Below are 24,780 nucleotides of genomic sequence, written 5' to 3' on the forward strand. Positions count from 1 at the left end.
CTTACCTGTGTCCTAACAGCAGGGGCTGTGAACTACTAGGTATGGCATGCTTACCTGTGTCCTAACAGCAGGGGCTGTGAACTACTAGGTATGGCATGCTTACCTGTGTCCTAACAGCAGGGGCTGTGAACTGCTAGGTATGGCATGCTTACCTGTGTCCTAACAGCAGGGGCTATGAACTACTAGGTATGGCATACTAACCTGTGTCCTAACAGCAGGGACTGTGAACTACTAGGTATGGCATGCTTACCTGTGTCAAGTACTGCTCCTTAGAGTGTGTTCTTCACACTTCCTGACTCATTTAATAGTCATTTTTACCGTTACAAGATCATGCCGTCTGTTCTGTCTTATAATCTGCTTTGCTGCCATTTATTATAGACACCTTAATATGCCAGTCCCCCACGTGTCTGTCAGTTTGTCATGCTCCGGGAGCTTGCATGTTGCTGTGATGCTGGAAGCTATGCCACCAGTATTGAGATATCAGCAGGGTCACCCATGGAGGACAGGTTTCAGCTGAGCTTCCAGACTAAGACAGACTAGGAAGAAGGACCTGGCAGTCTACTTCGGAAAAGTATTAGCCAGTGAAAACCTTATGAATAGCAGCGGAACATTGTCTGATATAGTGCTGGAAGATGAGCCCCCCAGGTTGGAAGGCACTCAAAAGATGACTGGGGAAGAGCTGCCTCCTCAAAGTAGAGTCAACCTTAATGACGTGGATGGAGTGAAGCTTTCGGGACCTTCATTTGCTGATGTGGCACAACTCAAAATGAGAAGAAACAGCTGCAAACATCCATTAATAATTGGAACCTGGAATGTATGAAGTATGAATCTAGGAAAATTAGAAATCGTCAAAAATGAAATGGAATGCATAAACATCGATATCCTAGGCATTAGTGAGCTGAAGTGGACTGGTATTGGCCATTTTGAATCGGACAATCATATAGTCTTCTATGCTGGGAATGACAACTTGAAGAGGAGTGGTGCTGCATTCATCGTCAAAAAGAACATTTCAAGATCCATCCTGAAGTACAGTGCTGTCAGTGATAGGATAATATCCATACGTCTACAAGGAATACCAGTTAATGCGACTATTATTCAAATATATGCACCAACCACTAGGGCCAAAGATGAAGAAATAGAAGATTTTTATCAGCTGCTGCAGTCTGAAATTGATCGAACATGCAGTCAAGATGCATTGATAATTACTGGTGATTTTAATGTGAAAGTTGGAAACAAAGAAGAAGGATCACTAGTTAGAAAATATGGCCTTGGTGATAGAAACAATGCCGGAGATCGAATGATAGAATTTTGCAAGACCAACGACTTCCTTGCAAATACCTTCTTTCACCAACATAAATGGTGACTATACACATGGACCTTGCCAGATGGAGCACACAGGAATCAAATTGACTACATCTGTGGAAAGAGACGATGGAAAAGCTCAATATCATCAATCAGAACAAGGCCAGGGGCCGACTGTGGAACAGACCGTCAATTGCTCATATGCAAGTTCAAGCTGAAACTGAAGAAAATCAGAGCAAGTCCATGAGAGCCAAAATATGACCTTCAGTATATCCCACCTGAATTTAGAGACCTCCTGAAGAACAGATTTGATGCATTGAACACTGGTGACCGAAGACTGGATGAGTTGTGGAGTGACATCAAGGACATCATACATGAAGAAAGCAAGAGGTCATTGAAAAGACAGGAAAGAAAGAAAAGACCAAGATGGAAGTCGGCGGAGACTCTGAAACTTGCTTTCAAATGTCAAGCAGCTAAAGCAAAAGGAAAAATTGATGAAGTAAAAGAACTGAAGATTTCAAAGGGTGGCTCGAGAAGACAAAGTAAAGTATTATAATGACATGTGCAAAGAGCTGGAGATGGAAAACCAAAAGGGAAGAACACGCTCGGTGTTTCTCAAGCTGAAAGAACTGAAGAAAAAATTCAAGCCTCGAGTTGCAGTAGTGAAGGATTCCATGGGGAAAATATTAAATGACGCAGGAAGCATCAGAAGAAGATGAAAGGAATACACGGTCATTATACCGAAAAGAATCAGTCCATGTTCAGCCATTTCAAGAAATAGCATATGATCAGGAACCGATGGTACTGAAGGAAGAAGTCCAAGCTGCTCTGAAGGCATTGGTGAAAAACAAGACTCCAGGAATTGATGGAATATCAATTGAGATGTTTCAACAAACAGATGCAGCACAGAAGGTACTCACTCATCTATGCCAAGAAATATGGAAGACAGCTTCCTGGCCAACTGACTGGAAGAGATCCATATTTATGCCTGTTCCCAAGAAAGGTGATCCAACTGAATGTGGAAATTATAGAACAATATCATGAATATCACATGCAAGCAAAATTTTGCTGAAGATCATTCAAAAACGGCTGCAGCAGTATATCGACAGGGAACTGCCAGAAATTCAGGCTGGATTCAGAAGAGGATGTGGAACTAGGGACATCATTGCTGATGTCAGATGGATCCTGGCTGAAAGCAGAGAATACCAGAAGGATGTTTACCTGTGTTTTATTGACTATGCAAATACATTTGACTGTGTGGATCATAGCAAATTATGGATAACATTGCGAAGAATGGGAATTCCAGAACACTTAATTGTGCTCATGAGGAACCTTTCCATAGATCAAGAGGCAGTTCAGACAGAACAAGGGGATACTGATTGGTTTAAAGTCAGAAAAGGTGTGCGTCAGGGTTGTATTATTTCACTATACCTATTCAATCTGTATGCTGAGCGAATAATCCGAGAAGCTGGACTATATGAAGATGAACGGGGCATCAGGATTGGAGGGAGACTCATTAACAACCTGCGTTATGCAGATGACACAACCTTGCTTGCTGAAAGTGAAGAGGACTTGAAGCACTTACTAATGAAGATCAAAGACCACAGCCTTAAGTATGGATTGCACCTCAATGTAAAAAAAAACAAAGATTCTCACAACTGGACCAATGAGCAACATCATGATAAACGGAGAAAAGATTGAAGTTGTCAAGGATTTCATTCTACTTGGATCCACAATCAACGCCCATGGAAGCAGCAGCCAAGAAATCAAAAGACACATTGCATTGGGTAAATCTGCTGCAAAGGACCTCTTTAAAATGTTGAAGAGCAAAGATGTCACCCTGAAGACTAAGGTGCGTCTGACCCAAGCCATGGTATTTTCAATCGCATCATATGCATGTGAAAGCTGGATGATGAAGAAGGAAGACCGAAGAAAAGTTGATGCCTTTGAATTGTGGTGTTGGTGAAGAATATTGAATATACCATGGACTGTCAGAAGAACGAATAAATCTGTCTTGGAAGAAGTACAACCAGAGTGCTCCTTAGAAGCAAGGATGGCGAGACTGCGTCTTACATACTTTGGACATGTTGTCAGGAGGGATCAGTCCCTGGAGAAGGACATCATGCTTGGCAGAGTTACAGGGTCAGCAGAAAAGAGGAAGACCCTCGATGCGGTGGATTGACACAGCGGCTGCAACAATGAGCTCAAGCATAACAACGATTGTAAGGATGGCTCAAGACCGGGCAGTGTTTCGTTCTGTTGTGCTTAGGGTCGCTATGAGTTGGAGCCAACTTGATGGTACCTAACGACAACAACAACAAATATGCCAGTAAATACAGATGTGTATAATTTTTAATTACTTCTTGAAGTACCTACCATATTCGATATGCATAACTATTATTGCTCATTTAGATTGCTTCCAGTTTTTCATTGTTACAAAGATGAGTCCGATGAACATTCCTAAATTTACCATATTTGCCCAAAAATTATGACTCAGAAAAGAGGGAGTTGCTTTATATTTATATGCAGGCTTTACGTGATCTCTCATATGGAATTCTCTCAGTAAGTTCATTTTGATCTACAAAGTATTGGTGGAAAAAACACATTAACCTGAAAAGTCGCCAGTTTAATTCTAGTTTTGTATGTTTATAGATGTATGTGTGTGTTTACATGTATCTGTGTATATGTGTGTGTTTACGTGTATCCGTGTATACCAATAAAAAAAAAGCCAAACCCAGTGCTGTTGAGTCGATTCCGACTCATAGCGACCCTATAGGACAGAGTAGAACTGCCCGATAGAGTTTCCAAGGAGCACCTGGTGGATTCGAACTGCCCACCCTTTGGTTAGCAGCCGTAGCACTTAACCACTATGCCACCAGGGTTTCCGTATCTGTGTGTGTTTACATGTATCTGTGTTTACATGTACCTGTGTATATCTGTGTGTTTACATGTATCAGTGTATATATATATATATATATATATGTGTTTACATGTATCTGTATATGTGTGTGTTTACATGTATCTGTGTTTACATGTATCTGTTTACATGTATGTATATGTGTGTGTTTACATGTATCTGTATATGTGTGTTTACATGTATCTGTGTATATTGTGTGTTTACATGTATCTGTACATGTGTATTTACATGTATCTGTGTGTTTACGTGTATCTGTATGTGTGTGCTTACATGTATCTGTGTGTTTACATGTATCTGTGTGTGTGTTTACATGTATCTGTGTGTTTACATGTATCTGTATATGTGTTTACATGTATCTGTACATATGTTTACATGTATCTGTGTACATGTGTGTTTACATGTATCTGTGTGTGTTTACATGTGTCTGTGTGTGTGTTTATATATGTGCGCATATGACTCCTCCTCCTCTTACATTCACATACTGCAGAAACGATATTTTGTGTCTTGCTTTTTCACTCCCCTCTGTAAACTAGCAATCACTAACGAGAGGTATGTTAGATTATTCAAAGAGTGGGTTTTGTCATGATGAAACACTGGTGTTAGCCATTTATGTCCACTCAAAAACCTGTACACGAATGTTCATAGCAGCTTTATGTGTCATCCCCAAAGGCTGGAAGCAGCCTAAATGTCCGTCAGCAGGTGAACGGTTACCCTGAAGTAAGTCCAGACTGCGGAGCACCACGCGGTAACAGGGAGGCAGGAACTGCTGATGCCCCTGACCGCTTGGGTGGATCTCAATGGAGTTACTCTGAATGAAGAAAGCTGACCCCAGAAGATTACGTGCTACATGATTTCATTTAGGTAGCACTGAAACGACAAAACTGTAGAGAGGGCAACAGGTGATTGGTTGCCAGAGGTGAGGAAGGGAGGGAAGGAGACAGGGAGGGAGATGACTGTGGAGATAAGAGTAAATCAGAGTCAGTTTCCTGGTTGTGGTGTTGCTCTGTAGTTACGCAGTGTGTCAGCATTGGGGAAAAGCGGATGAGAGATATACAAGTTGTCTCTGCATTGTCTCTTACAATTATCTCAAAATAAAAAGTTTTTTTAAGTTAAATATTTGATGAGATGTGAGTGTGGAACAAATCAATTTTCTAAATTAATAGTAAAAATATAATTTTAAATATGTGTGGTAACTGAAATTAGCATTTTAGTTAAATACTAAATTAAAATTTTAGTAGGTATTTGACTGTTTCATTTACATCCCTATATATTTAAATCAGCTCCAAACTTGTTTTTGAATGTACTCGTTGGGAAAATTTGGGGTTGCCCGTACTAAGAATTATCTTTCCTTCGGGCACATATAGTCCATATTTAGGTTTGAGGGTAAACGTCTCACCTTTTAGAAGCAGGGTTAGGTGCCAGTGTATCACTGTACTTTGTCTGGTTTTCCCCGAACCTTCCCCTAAAGCTCTGAGGGCATGAACCACATCCTGTCTGTTCACTAATGGATCTACTGGGTTTAGTACAGTGTCTGGAACACAGTAGAAGTTCAGAAGATACTTGCTGAATCAGTCCAAATCATGTCTTCCCAAATACTGATATTTTCTTCACAGACAGGAATAAAAAAGGTCACGTAGTATGTAAAAAATGTAAGTACATGAAAAATCCAAACATTAGAACAGGTAAAAATTACTTAGCAGATAACTAGAAATAGTAATGTGAAATTGAGAAAAGGAGAGATTTTCTTACAATATTAAAATAACCTTGTGACATTGAAAGGAGAGGAGACTCTGGGCCGGAGGCCATTGCACACACCCGTGGTCCCTGATCTCTCTCAGCTCTCACTTTCCCTGACTCGATTGGTGGGAATACCAAGCACAGATAGCAGTAGTGCTGACAGAGCATAGAGGGTTAACTGGTACTCCGTGAATTGCTACAGCGTCTTTTGTCAGTGTTTTGAAAATACCCATTAAAATACAAAAGAAGAGCTTTTAGTAATCTGTCCTCCAGGATTGAAAAAGCACTGACCGGTCTGGATCCGGTCGCTGTCGAGTCGACTGCAGTTCATAGCGACCCTACAGGACAGAGTAGGGCTGCCCCATAGGGTTTCCAAGGACTACCTGCTGGATTTCAACTGCTGACCTTTTGGTTAGCAGCTGTAGCTCTTCATGACTACGCCACCAGGGTTTCCTAGAATTGCCCCATAAGGTTTCCAAGAAATGCCTGGTGGATTCGAACTGCCAGCCTTTTGGTTAGCAGCCGAACTGTTAACCGTTGTTTCACCAGGGCTCCAAAAAGTGGGATCCTGTTGCCCTTGAATCAATTCCGACTCATAGTGACCATATAAAAAAAAAACAAACCAAACCCATTGCCGTCAAGTTGATTTTGACTCATAGCGACCCTATAGTGACCATATAGGACAGAGTAAACCTGTCCCATAGCGTTTCCAAGGAGTGGCTGGTGGACTTGAACTGCTTACCTTTTGGTTACCAGCCACGTGCTTGACCATTGTGCCACCAAAACCAAACCTGTTGCCGTTGAGTCGATTCTGACTCATATTGACCCCCATAGGACCCTTATATATAGGTCTGTATGTTCTTTATGTACATATAGGTATCCAGTGATATACATCCAACTTTTAACATTGGCCCCTTCAACTAGCAGGGTGGAAGGCAGAAAAGAAAAGCTGCTAGCTTTTTCTTTGACCTTCACTTTGACTGGGTACATGTTGTACATCAAACGCAAGAAAAAAATTTAAAGGACTACGAAATTATTTTCCCTTGAAAAGAGGAGATATGGGGCAGCATAAGAAGGCTGAGAAGGAGGGACCCATGAACCTTCACTGTTGTTCCAATGCCAAGGCCTGGGTCAGCTGGCCTCATTCAGCGTGACTTCTGTCTTATTCTCTCATTTGCCTTTAATAATATTTATTTTTATTTTTTCATCATTTTTTGACCAGTGTTTTCCTGGTTTTCATTATAAAATCTTAAGTTTGTCAATAATAACGCTCTTTTAAGTCTCTCCTTTGTTTTCTGATTTATTAATATGATTGTTCAATTTTCTCTAGCTTGAAGATGATATTATTGTCAAACAGAATTACTTTAATACTATAAAAAATTTTGCACTTCAACTTTCTTCTGAGGAATGGATGATTTTAGAGTTTTCTCAGCTTGGCTTCATTGGTAAGAAAAAGTGTACAATTTACTTACTTTTCAAAATAATTTTGACTCTCAGAATCTTTAACTGTTATTTTACTCTTAAAGTTGTCTTTTCTCTATGGAGATAAAAAATCAACTGCTTTTAAGAAAATTACACATAGGTGTCATGGATTGAATTGTGTCCCCCCAAAATATGTGTCAAGTTGGTTAGGCCATGATTCCCAGTATCGTGCGGTTGTCGTCCATTTTGTGTTTGTAATTTTATGTTAAAGAGGATTGTAACATGCCCCTTACCCAGGTCATATCCCTGAGCCAGTGTACAGGGAATTTCCCTGAGGTGTGGCCTGCACCACCATTCATCTCTCAAAAGATGAAAAGGAAAGGGACAGGAGTAGAGAGGGAGGACCTCATACCACCAAGAAAGCTGCATCAGGGGCACAGCGGGTCCTTTGGACCTGGGGCCCCTGCACAGAGAAGCTCCTAGTCAGGGGGAACACTGATGAGAAGGCTGACAGCGAGAGAAAGCCTTCCTTCCCCTGGAGTTGATGCCCTGAATTTGGACTTTCAGCCTACTAGAAATAAATTTCTCTTTGTTAAAGCCATCTACTTGTGGTATTTCTGTTACAGCAGCTCTAGATGACTAAGACAGTAGGTAAACTTCCTTCTGTGAAATGATGAAAGTCAATCAAAAATAGAGTTTGGAGGCTTTTAAGGTTTCAATACTTAGTATTCTGAGACTCCACAAGGTGGCTCTGCTGGCTTCTTACGCATACACTATGCCAACCATGGTCCTAGTGAACGTGTTCGGTTTATTCTGTTACCCTAGCTCTTCTTTCACAGCCCGATGTTTTTGCAAGACTTGGATCTTTTAAGAAGAGTGCCGCACTAAACGTGCTCTGGTATAAATTCCTGGTCTTTTCAGGTGGTGCATGAAGTTCTTGTTCAGTGATTTTTTATTCATTTGTTTCTTTCTTTGGCTAGTTGAAGTGTTCATTTTAAAACCTTTTTTTTTTTTTTTAAGTTTCTAAATTAGCCACCTGAAAAGAATATGTTTAAAGTCGGAGAATTAAAGAAAATGTACAGATTTTTAAAAACACCTAAAGGACATTTTACTTCTATATAAACCAAAACCAAACCCACTGCCATCGAGTCGATTCCAACTCAGCAGCCCTATAGGACAGAGTAGAACTGCCCCATAGGGGTTCCAAGGCTGCAATCTTTACAGAAGCAGACTGCCACATGTTTCTCCCTCAGAGCGGCTGGTGGGTTTGAACAGCCAACCCTTCAGTTAGCAGCTGGAGCTTAACCACTATACCACCAGGGCTCCTCTCCACTTCCTACAGTACTTTAAAACTTTAAGTATTAGAGGCTAAACTTTTGCCCTTCTTGATACTTTAACATAAACTTATTTTAAAAGTCAGAAAGCGTCTTTACTTGTGAAGATTTCCGTGGAGACAGAATTAGGAATCCTTATTTTTTGCATTTATTGATTTAGCTAAAAAATCTTTGTCTTAACTTCTCATGTCCCTTTTTTATGGGAAGAATTGTCATGAGATATGAAGGAAAAATCTCTGATTTTCTTTTTGAATCTTTTGAGCCAGTGTTTCTGTGATAGATTTTGTAATAGAAAAAGTAAGGAGTAGTTCAGTACTCCCATTTATACCCAAATGGTAGCTCAAGAGAAAGTTTAGCTGAAGAAAGTGTGTTTATGATGATACAAGTGGGAAATGTGGTAATTTATAGTTGAAAGCACAAGCTTACTGTCGCTCTCACTGAACTTGTTATAATGCTTATCTCATTACTGCAGCTATTGACTTGGAATATCTTTTCAGGTAAAATGTTTCAAGCGCCAGACCTTACTCTGATTGTAGAATTCATATTTATGTTTTATAAGGAGAAACCCATTGATTGGCTTTTAGACCACATTCTCTGGGTGAAAGTCTGCAACCCTGAAAAAGATGCAGTAAGTTAATTTTTTGTGGGGGTGGAGGAGGCTTCTTTTCTGTAATTCATGCAAGGGACTTTTAGTGAAGTGATTTTGTGAATGAACAGTTAAGTAGGCAGCTGAAAGAGAACAGTGTTTCTACTTAAAGCTTAAATTGCCTGCCTTCTTTCTTGAAATCATAAAAAGTTTCTGTACTAGAGAGACTCTGAAAGAAGCCAGTGAAAAATTCTGTAATTCAGGGAAGCCTATTGCAGGACAGTGAGCTTTCTTTAAATTACTGATGAATGTTTATTGTTTCTTTAAACCCGTTGCCACCAAGTTGATTCCAATTGATAGTGACACTGTAGGGCAGAGTAGAACTGCCCCATAGGGTTTCCAAGGAGCAGCTGGTAGATTTGAACTGCCGACCTTTTGGTGAGCAGCTGTAGCTCTTAACCACTAGGCCATTCCTGCCCCTCTCTGCCCCCGTCACTAGGCTTGTGGAAATCTGTATCTTCCCACCTGTTGTCAAAGGATTAGTGTCCTTGAAAGGCTAATCTGCCCACCAAATAGCTGAGCCCATGAGGTAAAAAAAAACTGACAGTCCAATCAAAACCATGAAAACCCTTAAATCACTTAGAAATTTTAGCATACGATCCCTTAAACAATTTTATCTGTTCCTTCACTCTTCCTTAGTCCATGGTTTTGTTTTGTTTTGTTTATTGTGGTAAAAAGTACATCACAAAACGTTTGCCAGTTCTACAGTGTTTACATGTACAATTCAGTGACGTTAATTCTCTTCCTCACATTGGACAGCTAACGTAACTATCCTTTTCCACTTATTTCTCACCCTTAACAGAATCTCAGTGCCCCCTGAGCAGTGACTCCCTCGTCCCCCCTCGCTCTGGTAACCACTGCCATGGAGTTGATTACCTCTGGTCCACCCACTCCTAGCAACCCTGTAGGACAGAGCCGAACAGCCCCATAGGGTTTCTAAGGCTGTGAATCTTTACAGAAGCAGACTGCCACATCTTTACCTCTGGTAACCACTAACAAGGAGCCCTGGTGGTGCAGTGGTTAAGAACTTCACTGCTAACCAAAAGGTCAGCAGTTCGAATCCGCCAATCACTCCTTGGAAACCCTATGGGGCAGTTTGGCTCTGTCCTGTAGGGTTGCTATGAGTTGGAATTGACTCAACAGCAACGAGAACCACTAATAAACTTTGGTCTCGGTAGATTTGCCTATTTTTCTAAGTGGAATCATACAATATTTGTCCTTCTGTGACAGACTCGTTTCACTCAGCTTAGTGTTTTCAGGGTTCATCATGTTGTGGCTTGCATCAGGCCTTGATTTCTCTTTATGGCTGAGTAATGTTCCACTGTATGAATATACCACATTTTGTTGATGGGCATGTAGGTTGTGTCCACATTTTGGCTCTTGTGAATAGTGCTGCAGTGAGCATTGGTGTACAAGTTTCTGTTTACATTCCAGCTGTCACTTCTTCTGGGTATATACCTAGGATTTGGGTTATGGGCCGTATGGTGGTTTTACGTGTAACTCTATGAGGAACTGCTAACCTGTTGTTCACAGTGGCATATCATTTTACATGCCCACCAGCAACACATGTGGGTTCCAGTTTCTCACATCCTCATCACCCTCTGTTATTTTCCATTTTTTTTGATCATAGTCACTCTAGAGGGGTTGAAGGAAACCTCATTGTGGTTTTCATTTGCATCTCCTTATTGACGGATGACATTGAGCATCTTTTTATGTGCTTGATGGCCATTTGTATATCCTCTGGTGAAATGTCTATTCAAGTCCTCTGCCCATTTTTTGATTGGGCTGTTTGTCTTTTTTGTTGTTCATTTATTGGAGTTCTTTATATATACCAGACATTAAGCCTTTATTCAGTATATGGTTCCCCAAAATTTTCTCCCTTAATCCATGTTATTCTCTGGGCCTTCATGCTCCAGTTGCTTCCCCTAGGAAGACTGTCCAGAAGGCTGTCACCATCTACTTGATGACCACCTGAAGAATATCTCTTTGACAGTGGTCTGGGGGAGCCCTTCACACAATTTACACATTCTTCCAAAGCTTTATCGGCCTGCTTTGACTCTTCAGCCTGATTGCTTTCATTGCCTGTGGCACGAGCTCTCTTGAGTGGTGAGCTGAGGCTCACACTGTTTAAGTTATTTTCTTCTCTCCTTTCCTCTCTGTCTCTCCTCCGTCTTCCTTTCTCCACCCTCTTCCCCGCTTCTCCCCTTTACTGCCCTCCCTTTACCCTCCCTCCCTGTACCTCCCCATTCTCCTTCTATCTGAGCAGTAGAATGTGTGTAACTAAAATGCACTATTTTAGCTCTATTCTAGTTATTAGTGATAGTGCTAATGAAGTAAAACCTTTGAACAGAATTAGGCATTATAATATCCAGTACATTTTTGGAGGTCTTTTCAAAGTGGAAATGTTTTATAAATGGTCTTTTTCAATTTCTTCTTGGCCCAGAATTTATGGAAGTCATTGTGTACTGTCCTGGAAATAGTTCATAGAAGCATGACAGGATTGTCAGGGCCCTCTGGAAACACTGACCTAATGCAGCATTGAGAGCTTGCTAGCGACATGGGTCTTGTAGGGTTTCAGCAGTCATCACACACTATGATCAAGCACCAGGACAGCTTGTAATCTTAAGTCTGGGCCGTGATGCATCTTGCATTGAAATATAAAACTCAAAAAAACCAAACCCATTGTCGTCGAGCCAATTCTGACTCTTAGTGTCCCTATAGGACAAAGTAGAACCGCCCCATGGGGTTTCTAAGGCTGTAAATCTTAACAGAAGCAGACTGCCACGTCTTTCTCCCATGGAGCCGCTGGCGGGTTCAAACAGCAACCAAGCACTTTAACCACTGTGCCACCAGGGCATTAGGGTATGATTCATGGCCTTATAATATTAAACGTCAAACCTATGTTAACATATCTTGAAGGGTAGTTGAAATCAAATCCTTCAGTCTTTACTTAGATGTACTTATTTGTAAGCATCCGATCGTGTCTGTTTGTCAAGTAGGTAGCAAATCTGTTAATGCTTGAAAGAGGACCGGAAGAATTGTATGGTTTGGAATTAGGAGATGAAGTTTCATTATCTTTTCAATAGTCTTCTAAAGGACTTATTGTTTTTCTGATGAGGACATGATTTCACTCCAGTATGTAACACTAACGTGATTTTTTTTTTTTAATATTTAGAAGCATTGTGATAGACAGAAAGCCAATCTGCGAATTCGCTTCAGACCTTCCCTTTTCCAACATGTTGGTCTGCATTCTTCACTGACAGGGAAAATTCAGAAACTCACGGTTGGTGGTTTAGCTTTATTTTTCTGTGGATGTACAGTTTGGTATCGGGGTATAATTGCTCCTCCTCTTAAGTGTAAATAAGCTTTAGGTCGTTTAATACCCGACTGTCTTTTCTCCTAGGATAAAGATTACATGAAACCATTACTTCTTAAAATCCACGTAAATCCACCTGCAGAGGTGTCTACTTCCTTGAAGGTCTACCAAGGACATACACTGGAGAAGACTTACATGGGAGAGGATTTCTTCTGGGCTATAACTCCCACAGCTGGAGACTACATCTTGTTTAAATTTGATAAGCCAGTCAGTGTAGAAAGGTTGGTGATGGTTGAAATATGTTTGGTCTTATAATTCGAACCTCTTGTGCACAATGGGATTTATGACACAAATGCCAGGTTATAGGTTACATTTAAAGGAACTTGGCCATAGAGCGGGTGAGTTGTTGTCAGGCGTGACATCAGTATTATTGACCATATTTGGTAGGTGGTGTTGGTATTGCTGAACTAATATTTGGTATGATTTCTGAAACTTTCTATGTAGCACTCTCCCTCAGAATGGCAGGTAGTTTTCACGTCTGTACACTAGAATATCTGTTAGTTTTGACTGGGAGCAGATTGATTCATGCAGCAATTTGGTTGAAATGATAGTTGACAGACTACAACTGTTCCCAGTCGTTGGTTTTGCAGACGCTGGATTATTTTTAGTACACCGTGGAGGAATATACAAACCCTATATCTTTTTCAGTGTTTATACTCATTTTGCAAACTTAGGACCTTCTTCTCCGAGTTTTTTATTTAAACAGTCATCATTCCTTCAACTTTTCCTCAGTCCTGGGTGTGTTCACAGCCTGTCTGTGGCGTACGTAAATGTAACCCCCAGAGTAGAAGGCCTGTAGTGTATTATTTTATGTGTCTTCATATGCGGGCCAATTTGATTTTTAGAGTCTTCCAGAAATCATTTAGAATAATTCAATTTAATGTGGTTCAGAAACAAGGCTTGACTATAACGCAATGTCATGAATTTTCTTTTCTTACTCTAAACTGATTCCAGAGAGGAATTTATGTTGTAGAAATGTTGTAGGCAACGGGAATATCACTGGTAAAACACATAAAAAATACTTACGTACTTGGATGAGTATATAATACTTAACCTTGTTACCTGTTGCTCATTTTTTATACTATATATTGATACTCGGCACTTTGAGATATTGTTTATCACACTTACAGAGTCATCATAGAATTAGGAACAACATAGATGTCTGTTAGGAGGCATCTGGGTGAGTAAACGGTGGTGTCTCCGTGCAGTGGAATGCTGTGAGCAGTCGTTAAAAATAACAACACAGAGCCAGATGTACTGCCACGAAAACAGGCAAATTATGTAACATAACAGAATGAGCCTACTTTTGCTGAAATAATAAAAGTATTATTTTACATATATTACGTAGATAGAATAAACCTGGAAGGAATATATCAAACTGTTAGTAGAAGTAAGATAACAGAATATTTCATTTTGACTTGATACATTTATTTTGCATGCTTTTTTCCCAATAAGCAATTTAGTTTTTTAAAAATTAAACTTTGATTTTGAGAAATTGTACGTTCATATGCAGTTAGTTGTAAGAAATAATACTGAGCGATCCTGTGTACTCCTTACCCAGCTTTCCCCAGTGGTGGCATCTGACAAGCTGTAGTAAAATGTCAGAACAAGGATTTGACACTGATAGTCAGAATCCATTACCATCACCACCGGAATCCCTGGTGTTGCCCTTTTATAGCCACACCCCCTTCTCCTGCCAGCCCCTATTTCTCAGTCCCTGGCAACCATTAATGTTTCTCCATTTCTATAATTTTTTCATTGCAGGAATGTTATATAAATGGGATCATCAGTATGTAACTTTCAGATTGGCCTTTTTCACTCAGTGTAATTCTGTGGAGATTCATCCAAGTTGTTCCGTGTGTCAGTAGTTCATTCCTTGTTATTGCTGAGCAAGACTCCGTGGTGTGGCTGTAGCGCAGCTTGCTTCACCATTCACCTGCTCAAAGGCGCTGGGTTGTTTCCAGTTTGGGGGTAATGTGGGTAACGCTGTTACGAACAGTCATGTATGGGTTTTCATTTCTTTATACTGTTTTTTTTTTTTTTTTAAAGAAACTGCCAAGCTGTTTTCCAGAATGGCAGTACCATTTTTCTGTTCCCACCAACAGTGATCAGTTCTTCCACATCGTAGCCAACATTTGATGGGGTCACGATTTTTTGTTTTAGCCATCCTGATAGGTAGTATTGATAGCTCATTATGGTTTTAATTTGCATTTCCCTAATGGCTAATGATGTTGAACATTTTTTCACGCGTTTATCTTTTTTCATAAGGTGTCTGCTCATGTGTTTGGCCCAATTTCCAATTATTTTTTTATTGTCGAGTTTTAAGAGTTCTTTATATATTTTAGGTACTAGTCCTTTGCCAGGTTTGTGGTTACAGGTATTTTCTCCCAGTCTGTAGCCTGTCTTCTCGTTCCTTTGTAGAGCAGAAGTTTTTGACTTTGATGGTGTCCACCCACCCACTACCCACTGCCATCGGATGGTGTCCAGTTTATGGGTTTTTCCTTTTGTGAATCATGCTTTTGGTGTTAATCTAAGAACTCTTTGCCTAGCTGTAGGTCCCGAAGATTGTCTCCGGGCAAGAGGTTTATATATTTAACACAATAGGAACAGCAGCATGCTGTCGTCATTTTTCCACCTGTTGGGTACCACGTGAGGTCAAGCAGAAAATGTGCCCCTTTCTGACAGGGGGATTAACACATCACCTAGGGGCCATATCCTTAAATTCTTAAGTTTCCTGCAGCCATCCAGAGTACATACTGTGCAGTTACTTGAAGTTCTAGTGTTGTCAGTGTTGTGTAGTTAGAGTCTGGTTTAGAAAAGCTTACTCTGAGGTAAGGTCATCTTTTTTAATCTTTGTATTGTCTGACTCATATTTTTACGTTTTTATTTTCAGTTATTTGTTCCATAGTGGCAACCAAGAACATCCAGGGGATATTCTGCTAAATACAACTGTGGAAGTTTTGCCTTTTAAGGTATGACTATTTTTTTCCCTTAACTTTCCTTAAGGACTACCACCAGTAGACTTGGTTGGAGGCTATTCTTATTTATGTGTTGAAAGAAAATTCTCTGCGGTGACTTTCAGGGCCTCAGTAGTGAGTAATACTAATTTTTTTTTTTTTGAACAAGGAATACCAGTAGATTGGCCCATTTGCCTCATTTGTAGAAAGAGCCTTCTTTTTGTTTTCTGTTGGACAATAGCTTGGAAGTTTATACTAGGAAAATAAATGAATCATTTTACTTTGGCATTTACCTACTTTTTGTATTTTGAGTCCAAAGTACCATTCGGTTTTATTGCCTGTTGATTAATATACAAAATTAATTTATTGGTCTCTAGGGAGTGCTTAGATTTCTTTCAGGTTAACACAGTTCTTTACTTTTGTATATTTTTTAAGTAGTAAATAATGTTTTTCTATTAATGTTTCTTTTTTCCACGTCCAACATATTTTATACAAATTCAGGTGACAGTTTAAGAAAAACTTTTACTGAAGGACTGAGATGACATTTCTCTTTTTAGAGAGCTGTGTCACAAATTCCACTTTATATTTATTAAAATAAAATAATAACTGAGATTTGTTTAAGTAGAAGCAACCGTTTGTGAAATTAATTCTTCTGTTTTATTTTAGAGTGAAGGATTGGAAATAAGCAAAGAAACCAAAGACAAACAATTAGAAGATGGTTATTTCAGAATAGGTAATATCTACTTTAAACTCGTAAAATGTCTTTTGCTTTCCTGAATTTATTCCTAGGGTGTGCTTTTGAATTCTTTTTAGCTATTAAACAACTTTAGGATTACAGTGTACTCCAGGTTGTGTTTGTTCTTGCTTTTCAGTACTTGCTTATATTATCTTGACGCAGCTAGAATTTTAGATCAAGAGTCACTCACTGGCTCCTCTTTCTTTTTCCATCTGCCGTTCCTTTGTTGACATTCTGATAATCTACCCTCATCTGCCTTCTGCAGTCTTAGTGGAAGAGCTTAGCCATTCTCATGGTTTCAGATAACATCCATGTGCCAGAATGTGTGACCCTGGCCCCTGCTTCCCTCCTGAGCTACAGCTCTGTATTGACACGGCTGCCTGGAGGCCACATAGCCACCTACTCGGAATATCTTTAACACAGACGTTTCCTTATTGGTCACAGTTTTTCCTGTCACTGTTCATCTAGTTGCCTAAGCCTGAAGTAATCTGAAGAGAACGATCATCTAAAACATCAACTCATAATTGTTTAGAATCAGAAGAGACCTTATGGATCCTTCAAGCTTAATACTGCATGTAACACAAGTGCCTATTGGAAATAACAGCTACCGTATTTTTACACAAATAACGCATATATTCTATACTTTTTTTTTTGCCAACTACACCCTCCCCCAGCAAGGTATTTTTATAAGCATAGTTTTTTCCACCTGAATATAGAAAATTCTTCCTTAAGAAGTATGCTTTTGTGGAGTGACAGTGGCGCTCCACAGACCCTCTCCCCATGGAAACTTCAGTTATAACCGGTAAAAGTTATTTAAAAAAAAACAAAACTGAAGCCTCTGGGAATTGTCCTAAGGACATCAGCAAATAGAGGAACATTTTTTCATGGAAATCTGCTAAATCTCAGTAGGAACATTAAGAGTCTGTGGCATTTGAACCATGACCTGCTTCATCACTCTCCCTGCCCAAGCTCAGTGGGACAGAAGCTCTACTCTGGGCGGGTACAGCCAAGCACACAGGACTCCCTATGGGGCGGTTCTGCTCTGTCCTGTAGGGTCGCTCTGAGTCAGGATCGCCTTGACAGTGGCGGGTTTGGTTTGGTTGCGGTCTGTCTGCCTTTACGCTACGACAGCGGAGCTGAGTGAGGAGTTGCGGTCGAGTCCAGCGTGGTGCTCTCACTGCTCCCGCTGCTCCCACTGCTGCAGGTGCACTGCACGTCACAGGGACGTGTCTGTAATTCCAGTGTTTCAGGTGCCGCACTTGTCACCATGCTGTGCCATCATCAGTGCTTACTCACCGTGTCAAAACAAGTCGAGAAACAGAGTCAGTCCGATCTGAAGTACAGTCTGCTAAGATGTGTTAAATCTGTTGGTGGTAAAAATATGTGTGGAACAGAAAAAGGCTTAGTTGAAAAAATTTACAAAGCTCGTGAAAAAGAAAGTGTTGAAAGCCTTTGGTTATTCATTGTGTTACTCATCAGCAGGCAGTTTGCAGAAAATAGTTAAGTCTGTCATGTGTTATTGAAGCAGTGGTGTCAACAGTGACCTTGTTTTCTCTCATAAAGGACGAGAGTCATCCTCAGTCTGTGAGCTGTTTTCAGAATAGAAAGTGAATATCCTGACTTGCCCAGCCACACAGCAGTTCCATAGCTCAGCAGCATTCAAGACTTACTGCAATGTTTGTAGCTCAGATTACGACTTGATAACACCTCTTAATTAATTAAACCTGAAATTACAAGGCAAAGCAGTGCTTATCTGCAAAACCTGCGTTGCTTTGAAATCCCTTTGATGGCAACATTGTTTGAGCAGCAAGTAACATAGAGTTGTTTTCTGCGCTTCCTGTGCCCTCGGTGAAACAGAAAGCCCAGTGGATGCTGTACCCGAGCTCAGACTATGGTTCCAGCAGCGTTGTCAGACCTCAGTGAGAGCAAAAAGAAATGTCCATATTTCAAAATCCATTCAACTGTGCGATTGAGGAGCTCCCACCTAACCTTCCATTGGAAGCAATTCATCTCAAAGGCAAATAGCAAGAGAAAAATCTTAGAGAATTCCCTAAGTACCGTCCAGGCGATGCCCGTGCCCAGGTAGAGCCTTGTGGAGTGGTGTCAGCATGTGGCAGTACCTGGCTGTGTGAAAAGACAGAAGGATGTGAAATCTGGTTACAGGTCAACACTAAAGGACGAACATTTACCATCGAGTTGGATGATAAGAACTCTAACTTTGAATCTTAATTAAGTGAAATCTTATCCTAAAAAAAAGAAATGAATTATTTTCCTTAGTATACTTCTCTGACAAAGAAACATACTCAATTTTCACATTTTAAAATCACTGGTAGAAAATCTGTGGAAATTTGTTTTTTCTCTTGCTATATATATATATATATATATATTTTCCTAGTATCTCTGATTTTCTTTTTGGTTCACAAAGCCCAAATACTTGTTAACTGCCCTTTTACAGAAAAATCTCCCCACCCCTGCATAGAGAAATGGTGTCCAGAGAGAACTTTTTCCCTGTGTCATTGTGTTGACAGCGTGGATTTTTTGTGTGTATTTGGTTGGTTGGGTGGTCGGTTAGTTTTAAGAAGGATGTTATTCTTCACAGCAAGAAAAACTGAGTCCAAAGCATGTTGCCTTTTGTAGAAGTCCTTGGTCCATGTTCTTACAGGAGGTCTCTTTAAGCTTGTCATTATAACGAGTTTCATATTGGAACTGCGTAGAGGAACCATCACAGCTTAATTCTTCCTGGATGTGCTGGTGGCCGGCCACTGTGTGTGTGTCTGATTGAAACACTGAAATGTGTCATTGATTTCACCCTGATAGCAGTCAGGCTGGGTGATGGTGTAGATAATATTTCAATAAGGTTTGGGTAAGTCTCATGTTGCCAAAACTCTGTATGTTAAAGCGTTGTTGATACAAGAACAAGGTATCCTCTTGTTAGTTTTTTTTTTTTTTAATTTGCAGCAGGGAAAAGTATAGGCTTGCCTATTTAAATGGGTTGCTTCTAATATTTTTAAGCATGTACTCCTCCATGAAAAATCGAAAAGTTGAATAAAAGTAGAAAGAAGGAAAAAAATCATCTAAGGACACCCACTGGAAACCTTCTGGTGTATTCCTTGCCCGTCCTGAGCGAGTGATACTTGATGTGGACCTGTCTCAGTCCACCCAGCAAGCGTTGGTTTTTCTTTTGAAGGGAAATTTGAGAACGGGGTTGCAGAGGGAGTGGTGGATCCGAATCTAAACCCCATCTCCGCCTTCCGGCTTTCGGTTATTCAGAATTCTGCCGTCTGGGCCATTCTCAACGAGGTAAGACGTGTAGTCAGTGAATGGGACACCTGAGATACCGTGTCATTTGTAACATTTTCATTCTGTGTTTAAGATCTTTTGGAAGCTGATAATTTACTGTTTTATCATACTTTTTATTCTTTTCTGTTTCAGATTCATATTAAAAAAGTCTCCAACTAATCCTCTAAGAAACCGATAGGTTTTTCCTGTGAATTTGTTAAAGATAGTTGAGCATGTAATTTTTTTTTTTTTTAACCTGAACACTACCTCTTGTGAAATCTACTGTAGATAAGAAGATTGTCATTTCCACATGGAAAGCGAGTCTCCCTTGGATAATAGTATTCATTTGAACCTAAGCTGTCCTCCAATTTTAACTTGATTCAAACATTTTACAGCTCTGACAGCCTGGTAATATGACTTGTACTATTTTGGTTTTATACTAATACGTAAGAGTTGTACATATTGTTACATTCCTTAAATTGGGAAAAAGATCAAGGTTAAACACATTTTATGAAGGGGGTACTTTTGAAGTTCATTTATTTTCTATTATAGACCCTCTTTTATAGATTATCAGGGATTATATATATAAAGATATAAATATACATAAAAATGTTATGGAGTTAATTTATTAGAAACACTTAAGAAGTACATATTTTTGTGCAGTAATTTTTGAACTGATACTTTTTTTGAAAACCAATTACCTTGCTTTTTTAAGTTCTTTCTATATTTTTCTTTGCAAATGCAAACATTTCAACGTAATGCCATTTTTCAAAGGCACTGCCATTTAGGTTGATTTCCTAACTGAAGTACTTTTATAATCAGCTATTCTGAACAAAATATTTTCAAAGGCATTTGTCATTCCTTAAAGCCAAGATTTTAAAGCCCAGTGTCCTTGAGGGCTGCTCCACTGTACTGTATATGGTGGCTTGCCACAGAGACTTGGTCTGACACCTAGTGGTGTGCAGGTGGGACGCACTCATCCTTATTAGACCTAACTCGCCACGTTTCCCTCTGGTATGTAAAACGACCAACTCTGCTTTCCTTTTTAATCATGTCTTTAATTCATGAATTAGATGCATTAGCTCTTTTCTTGTTGGTTCACTTTTATCCACACATGCATCATGAGTTCTGACAGAATGTTTTCTAGGAAATGCTGTCGTATAAGTCATAAGATAATTGGTATAATTTTAAAGAAAAATAAAATTGTAATATTGGCTTTTGGTGAAAGCTATTGTAGCAATTGTATGTTTTACCAAAATAATTACTCTATTACATTATGAACTTATAAGAAAACCCCAAAAAGAATGTTCATTACTCTTGATCACGCAATTCCAAACACTACTATTATTATTGTAAGCAAAGACTATTATCAGCCTCAGCAATCAGCAATCTTTACAAAAGTACTTTATTTTTTAAAAAGTATGAATTATGAGCAACCAAGCTTCCCAGCCAGCGTGCTTTAACACACTGGTGTGACTCAGGCGGGAAGCGGATGGTTCACAGATGTGCAGAGATTGGTCCCCTCAGCCTTCACCTGGGTGCCTCAGCCCAGAGGAGCTTCATCTAGTTACCCAGCGTGCAGAGCAAGCAGCATCAAACGACGTCATTCCCCGTGCAGTGCCCGGAAGTGCAGAAGGGCGGTGAGCACTGTCGTAGGACACATACTTTCGTCACTCCGTATTGTAATCATTTTTAGTTCTTTTTCTTGATAAAAACTCACATGTTGCCAAAAATGGTTTTTATGTCAGTTAAAGTCCAGTTAAAATTTGCTTGGGGTTTTTCATTTACTTTTTATTCTCTCCTCAAATTTCCTTGGACCAGTGCCCACAACCAAATTTCATCTGAGAAGAAAAGTAGCCTTTCGATATAAATTTTTGGCACCAGCATGTAAAAAAAAATTTTCTGCTAAAACAACAGAGCAACACAAGGTAAAAATCTACGGAGATGGGTTTTGAAGGTGTCCCTGGGTTCCTGCGTAGCCAGCTGTGCTTTCCAGAAGAAACTCTGTGCTTTGGAAACCCAGGGAGGGGAAAGCTATCGCAGCTCCTTGCCATTTCTTTAAAGACCGAGTCTTGTCTAGCCAGTGTTTTCTGGTTTTGTGCTCAGCTTCCCCTCCCAGGCTTCGCAAATGCTGTTCTTCAACCTCTCTCGTGTTCCTAAGAATACTTTTAGCCAAATCTGATCCCTCTTTCAAGGGGCTTCTGGTGGCCCTCCTCCCATGAATTCCTTACCAGTGCTGAGTAGTCTAGACGGTGCCTGGCACATGGTGGGTGCCAGTCAGCATCGGGATGAGTGGACCAGCTGTTCCAGCTCACAGCCAGCTTTCTCTTTCCTTAACTTCCTTTACCTACTGCCCTTGCCACACATATACACTCACTACCTAAGTTGATTGTGGCATATGTGCATGTATTTGTATAGTTTCTCAAACCTCAGGCTCCTTGAGGGTAAACCCATACCATACTCCTTACCTGTCCTCTGCTCACTGTTACTTGAGGACAAGCCCATACTCATACTCCTTACCTGTCCTCTGCTCTCTGTACTTGAGGACAAGCCCATACTCATACTCCTTACCTGTCGTCTGCTCTCTGTTATTTGAGGGTAAGCCCATACTCATACTCCATACCTGTCCTCTGCTCAGTGTTACTTGAGGACAAGCCCATACCATACTCCTTACTTGTCCTCTGCTCATCGTTAGCTGAGGGTAAGCCCATACCATTCTCCTTACCTGTCCTCTGCTCGTTGTTACTTGAGGGCATGCCTGTACTTGTTCTTCTTACCTGTCCTCTGTTCTTTGTTAACTCTTCCCTTCTTCCTCTCCAGCTGCACACTAGACAATTAGAAGCAGCCATGCTTTCCTCAAGCAAGAAATTGTGATGGCATCCTTTAAGAGTGATGTTAGAGAGTGAAATTTCAGGGACAGGAGGTAAACACTTGACCTTGAGGACACAACTATACTTTCACCAAAATATTTAATGGGAAAAAATGTCAAATGGTGGGATTATGTGTAAAAACGGGACGCGGCTTGGCATCTGGCATCTATTCTGCATAAACGTCAAGACTCTAGGTCTGCGCTGTCCCGTACAGTAGCCACTAGCCACATGGTGGCCATTTAAACTAATGCATTCAGTTTTTCTGTCATACTAACTACATCTCAAGTGCCAAGTAGTCAGCAGCTGGCTAGTGGCCACCGTACCAGGCAGCTCAGAAGGAGAACACCCCATCACTGCAGAACGTTCTCTTCGATAGCACTGTTCTCGGGTGCTGGCGTGAACGTTTTAGAGGCCAGAATTAATTCTCATTATGGGGTTAAGAGCAGACGTGCAGGATATACCACAGTGCAAATAATGATGGGTATCTTAGGTGGGAGGAAAAGGTTGAGGACCGAGAGCCTCTTTCTAGGATTCTAAGATTCACGATTGCTAAATTCATCGTTTCAGGTCTCATGCATTGTCCGTAGCGTGCACTGGGCCCATACTGTGTAGTCACAAAGTTTTCCAGTGTGAGCTAGTGTGATAGAGCAGCTTCGGGGAAAAGTCAGTGCAGCTGTGTTGTCTGGCATGTAGGTGTGGACGCTGACATACGTGGACATTAATGTAACCACCGGAGATAAGGTTGAACAAAGGCATAGCTTTTCAGATCAAGGGTTGCACCAGTAAGTAATTAGCAGGTGTGATTATTTTAGACCATAAGCAAAGTTCTGAAGGTTTTTTTTAAATGTCATAATAGTGAAAAAATTGTTCCCCAGTAATATCGTCCATCAAAGGAGTTCGTCATATGGAAGCATGTTTGGAGAGATTGCCCTAATTAATTAGCAGTGTCCGTTTATGGTAGGCAGACATCTGAGAATGACCCCCAGTGGCCCTCGGCCTTGTATAGTGTCCCACTCCTTTGAGTGTGGGTCAGACTTGTAAATATGGCCCGTGATTATTATGTCATATAGCAAAAGGGAGATTATCCAAATGGGCCTGCTCTCATCACATGAGCCCTTGAAAAGCCGTTTTCTCAGACTGGTGGCAGAGGTTCGAGACTGAGAGGAGGGGATGGAGGGGAAGCACGTGAGAAGGAACGCAGGTGGCCTTAAGGAGCTGAGAGAGGCCTCTGCTGGCAGCCAAGGGAGTGGAACCTCAGCCCCACAGCCACAGGAACTGAGTTTGACCACCAGCCTGAAACGAGCTTGGAAGTGGCTTCTCCAGAGCCTCCAACAAGAGCCCAGCCAGCTAACACCCTGGTTCCGGCCTTGTAAGACCCCCGTTGAGGCTGCCTGGACTTCTGACCTACAGGAGATATAAGAAATGGGTGTTGTAAGCCACTTAATTTGTGGTGATTTGTTATGCAGCAGTAGAAAACTGATATTTAAAAGGAAAAAGCCCTCATACTTGATTTCCTCTGGCATGTTGGCTATTTCTTGATAGACGTGAATAAACTCTTAGGCTAGCAAATCGTATACCTAGGCCTCATCTGGGATACACTCTGCCAGAGACCTCTGGTCGTCTTCACTGAAGTTGGTTGGCAAGAAGCTGCAGCCTGCTAGTGGCATTTCCTAAAGGAACTGCGAGATCTAGATTGTAGGAATAGGACTGAAATGATGGAGCAGGAGCCTTTTCTGGAAGAGGTAGTCATACTGCTGTAGAGTGCTGCAAGCCTGTCAGGACTGTATTAAGGATGGTAAACAGTGGTGTTTTCAATATTCTATTGCATTGAGAGAAAAAAATAATGGCTGCCTTTATGTAGAGATCAGAGAATCTACTCTGTATTGAAGGACTTAATTTTTTTTAGCCAAAGCTTTATTTTCTAGCATAGATAAAATCCTTTATGTGCCAACCAAATTTTTGTACCTTGAAGTGTGTTCTCCAAAATACCTCTCTGCTTCCAAGCCATGAATTGCTAATAAAATGTTTTTATTTTGGTTTATCCATTAATTTTTGTGTTTATTTTCCCTGTATTGTCATCGCCTTTCTGTAAGAGAAGTAGTACTAATGGAAAGATGAGCCCAAGACTCGACGTCGGAAGTATTTCAGCGCTGTAGGGAACTGAGGGATTCAGTGCACTCCCTTTCTTTTATAGAAAAGGAACC

The 24,780-nt window shown here is 40.5% G+C and overlaps 1 protein-coding gene across 5 annotated transcripts in view; it reads left to right on the forward strand.

Moving 5' to 3' along the window:
- Nucleotides 1-23,275, forward strand: part of MGAT4A (alpha-1,3-mannosyl-glycoprotein 4-beta-N-acetylglucosaminyltransferase A) — an 85,343-nt gene extending 62,068 nt beyond the window's left edge. For 3 of the 5 annotated variants that reach the window (XM_049857279.1, XM_049857281.1, XM_049857278.1), the window contains exons 9-15: nt 7,287-7,401; nt 9,210-9,340; nt 12,534-12,641; nt 12,762-12,955; nt 15,628-15,706; nt 16,358-16,424; nt 19,615-19,852. In XM_049857279.1, the coding sequence (XP_049713236.1) occupies nt 7,287-7,401; nt 9,210-9,340; nt 12,534-12,641; nt 12,762-12,955; nt 15,628-15,706; nt 16,358-16,424; nt 19,615-19,760 (840 nt within the window). In that variant the 3' untranslated portion in view covers nt 19,761-19,852. The other 2 variants (XM_049857282.1, XM_049857280.1) reach the window with 1 other exon arrangement.
- Nucleotides 23,276-24,780: the final 1,505 nt, after the last annotated feature.

The sequence above is a fragment of the Elephas maximus genome, chromosome 17, assembly GCF_024166365.1.
Source record: "Elephas maximus indicus isolate mEleMax1 chromosome 17, mEleMax1 primary haplotype, whole genome shotgun sequence".
In the NCBI taxonomy this organism is placed as follows: Eukaryota; Metazoa; Chordata; class Mammalia; order Proboscidea; family Elephantidae; genus Elephas; species Elephas maximus.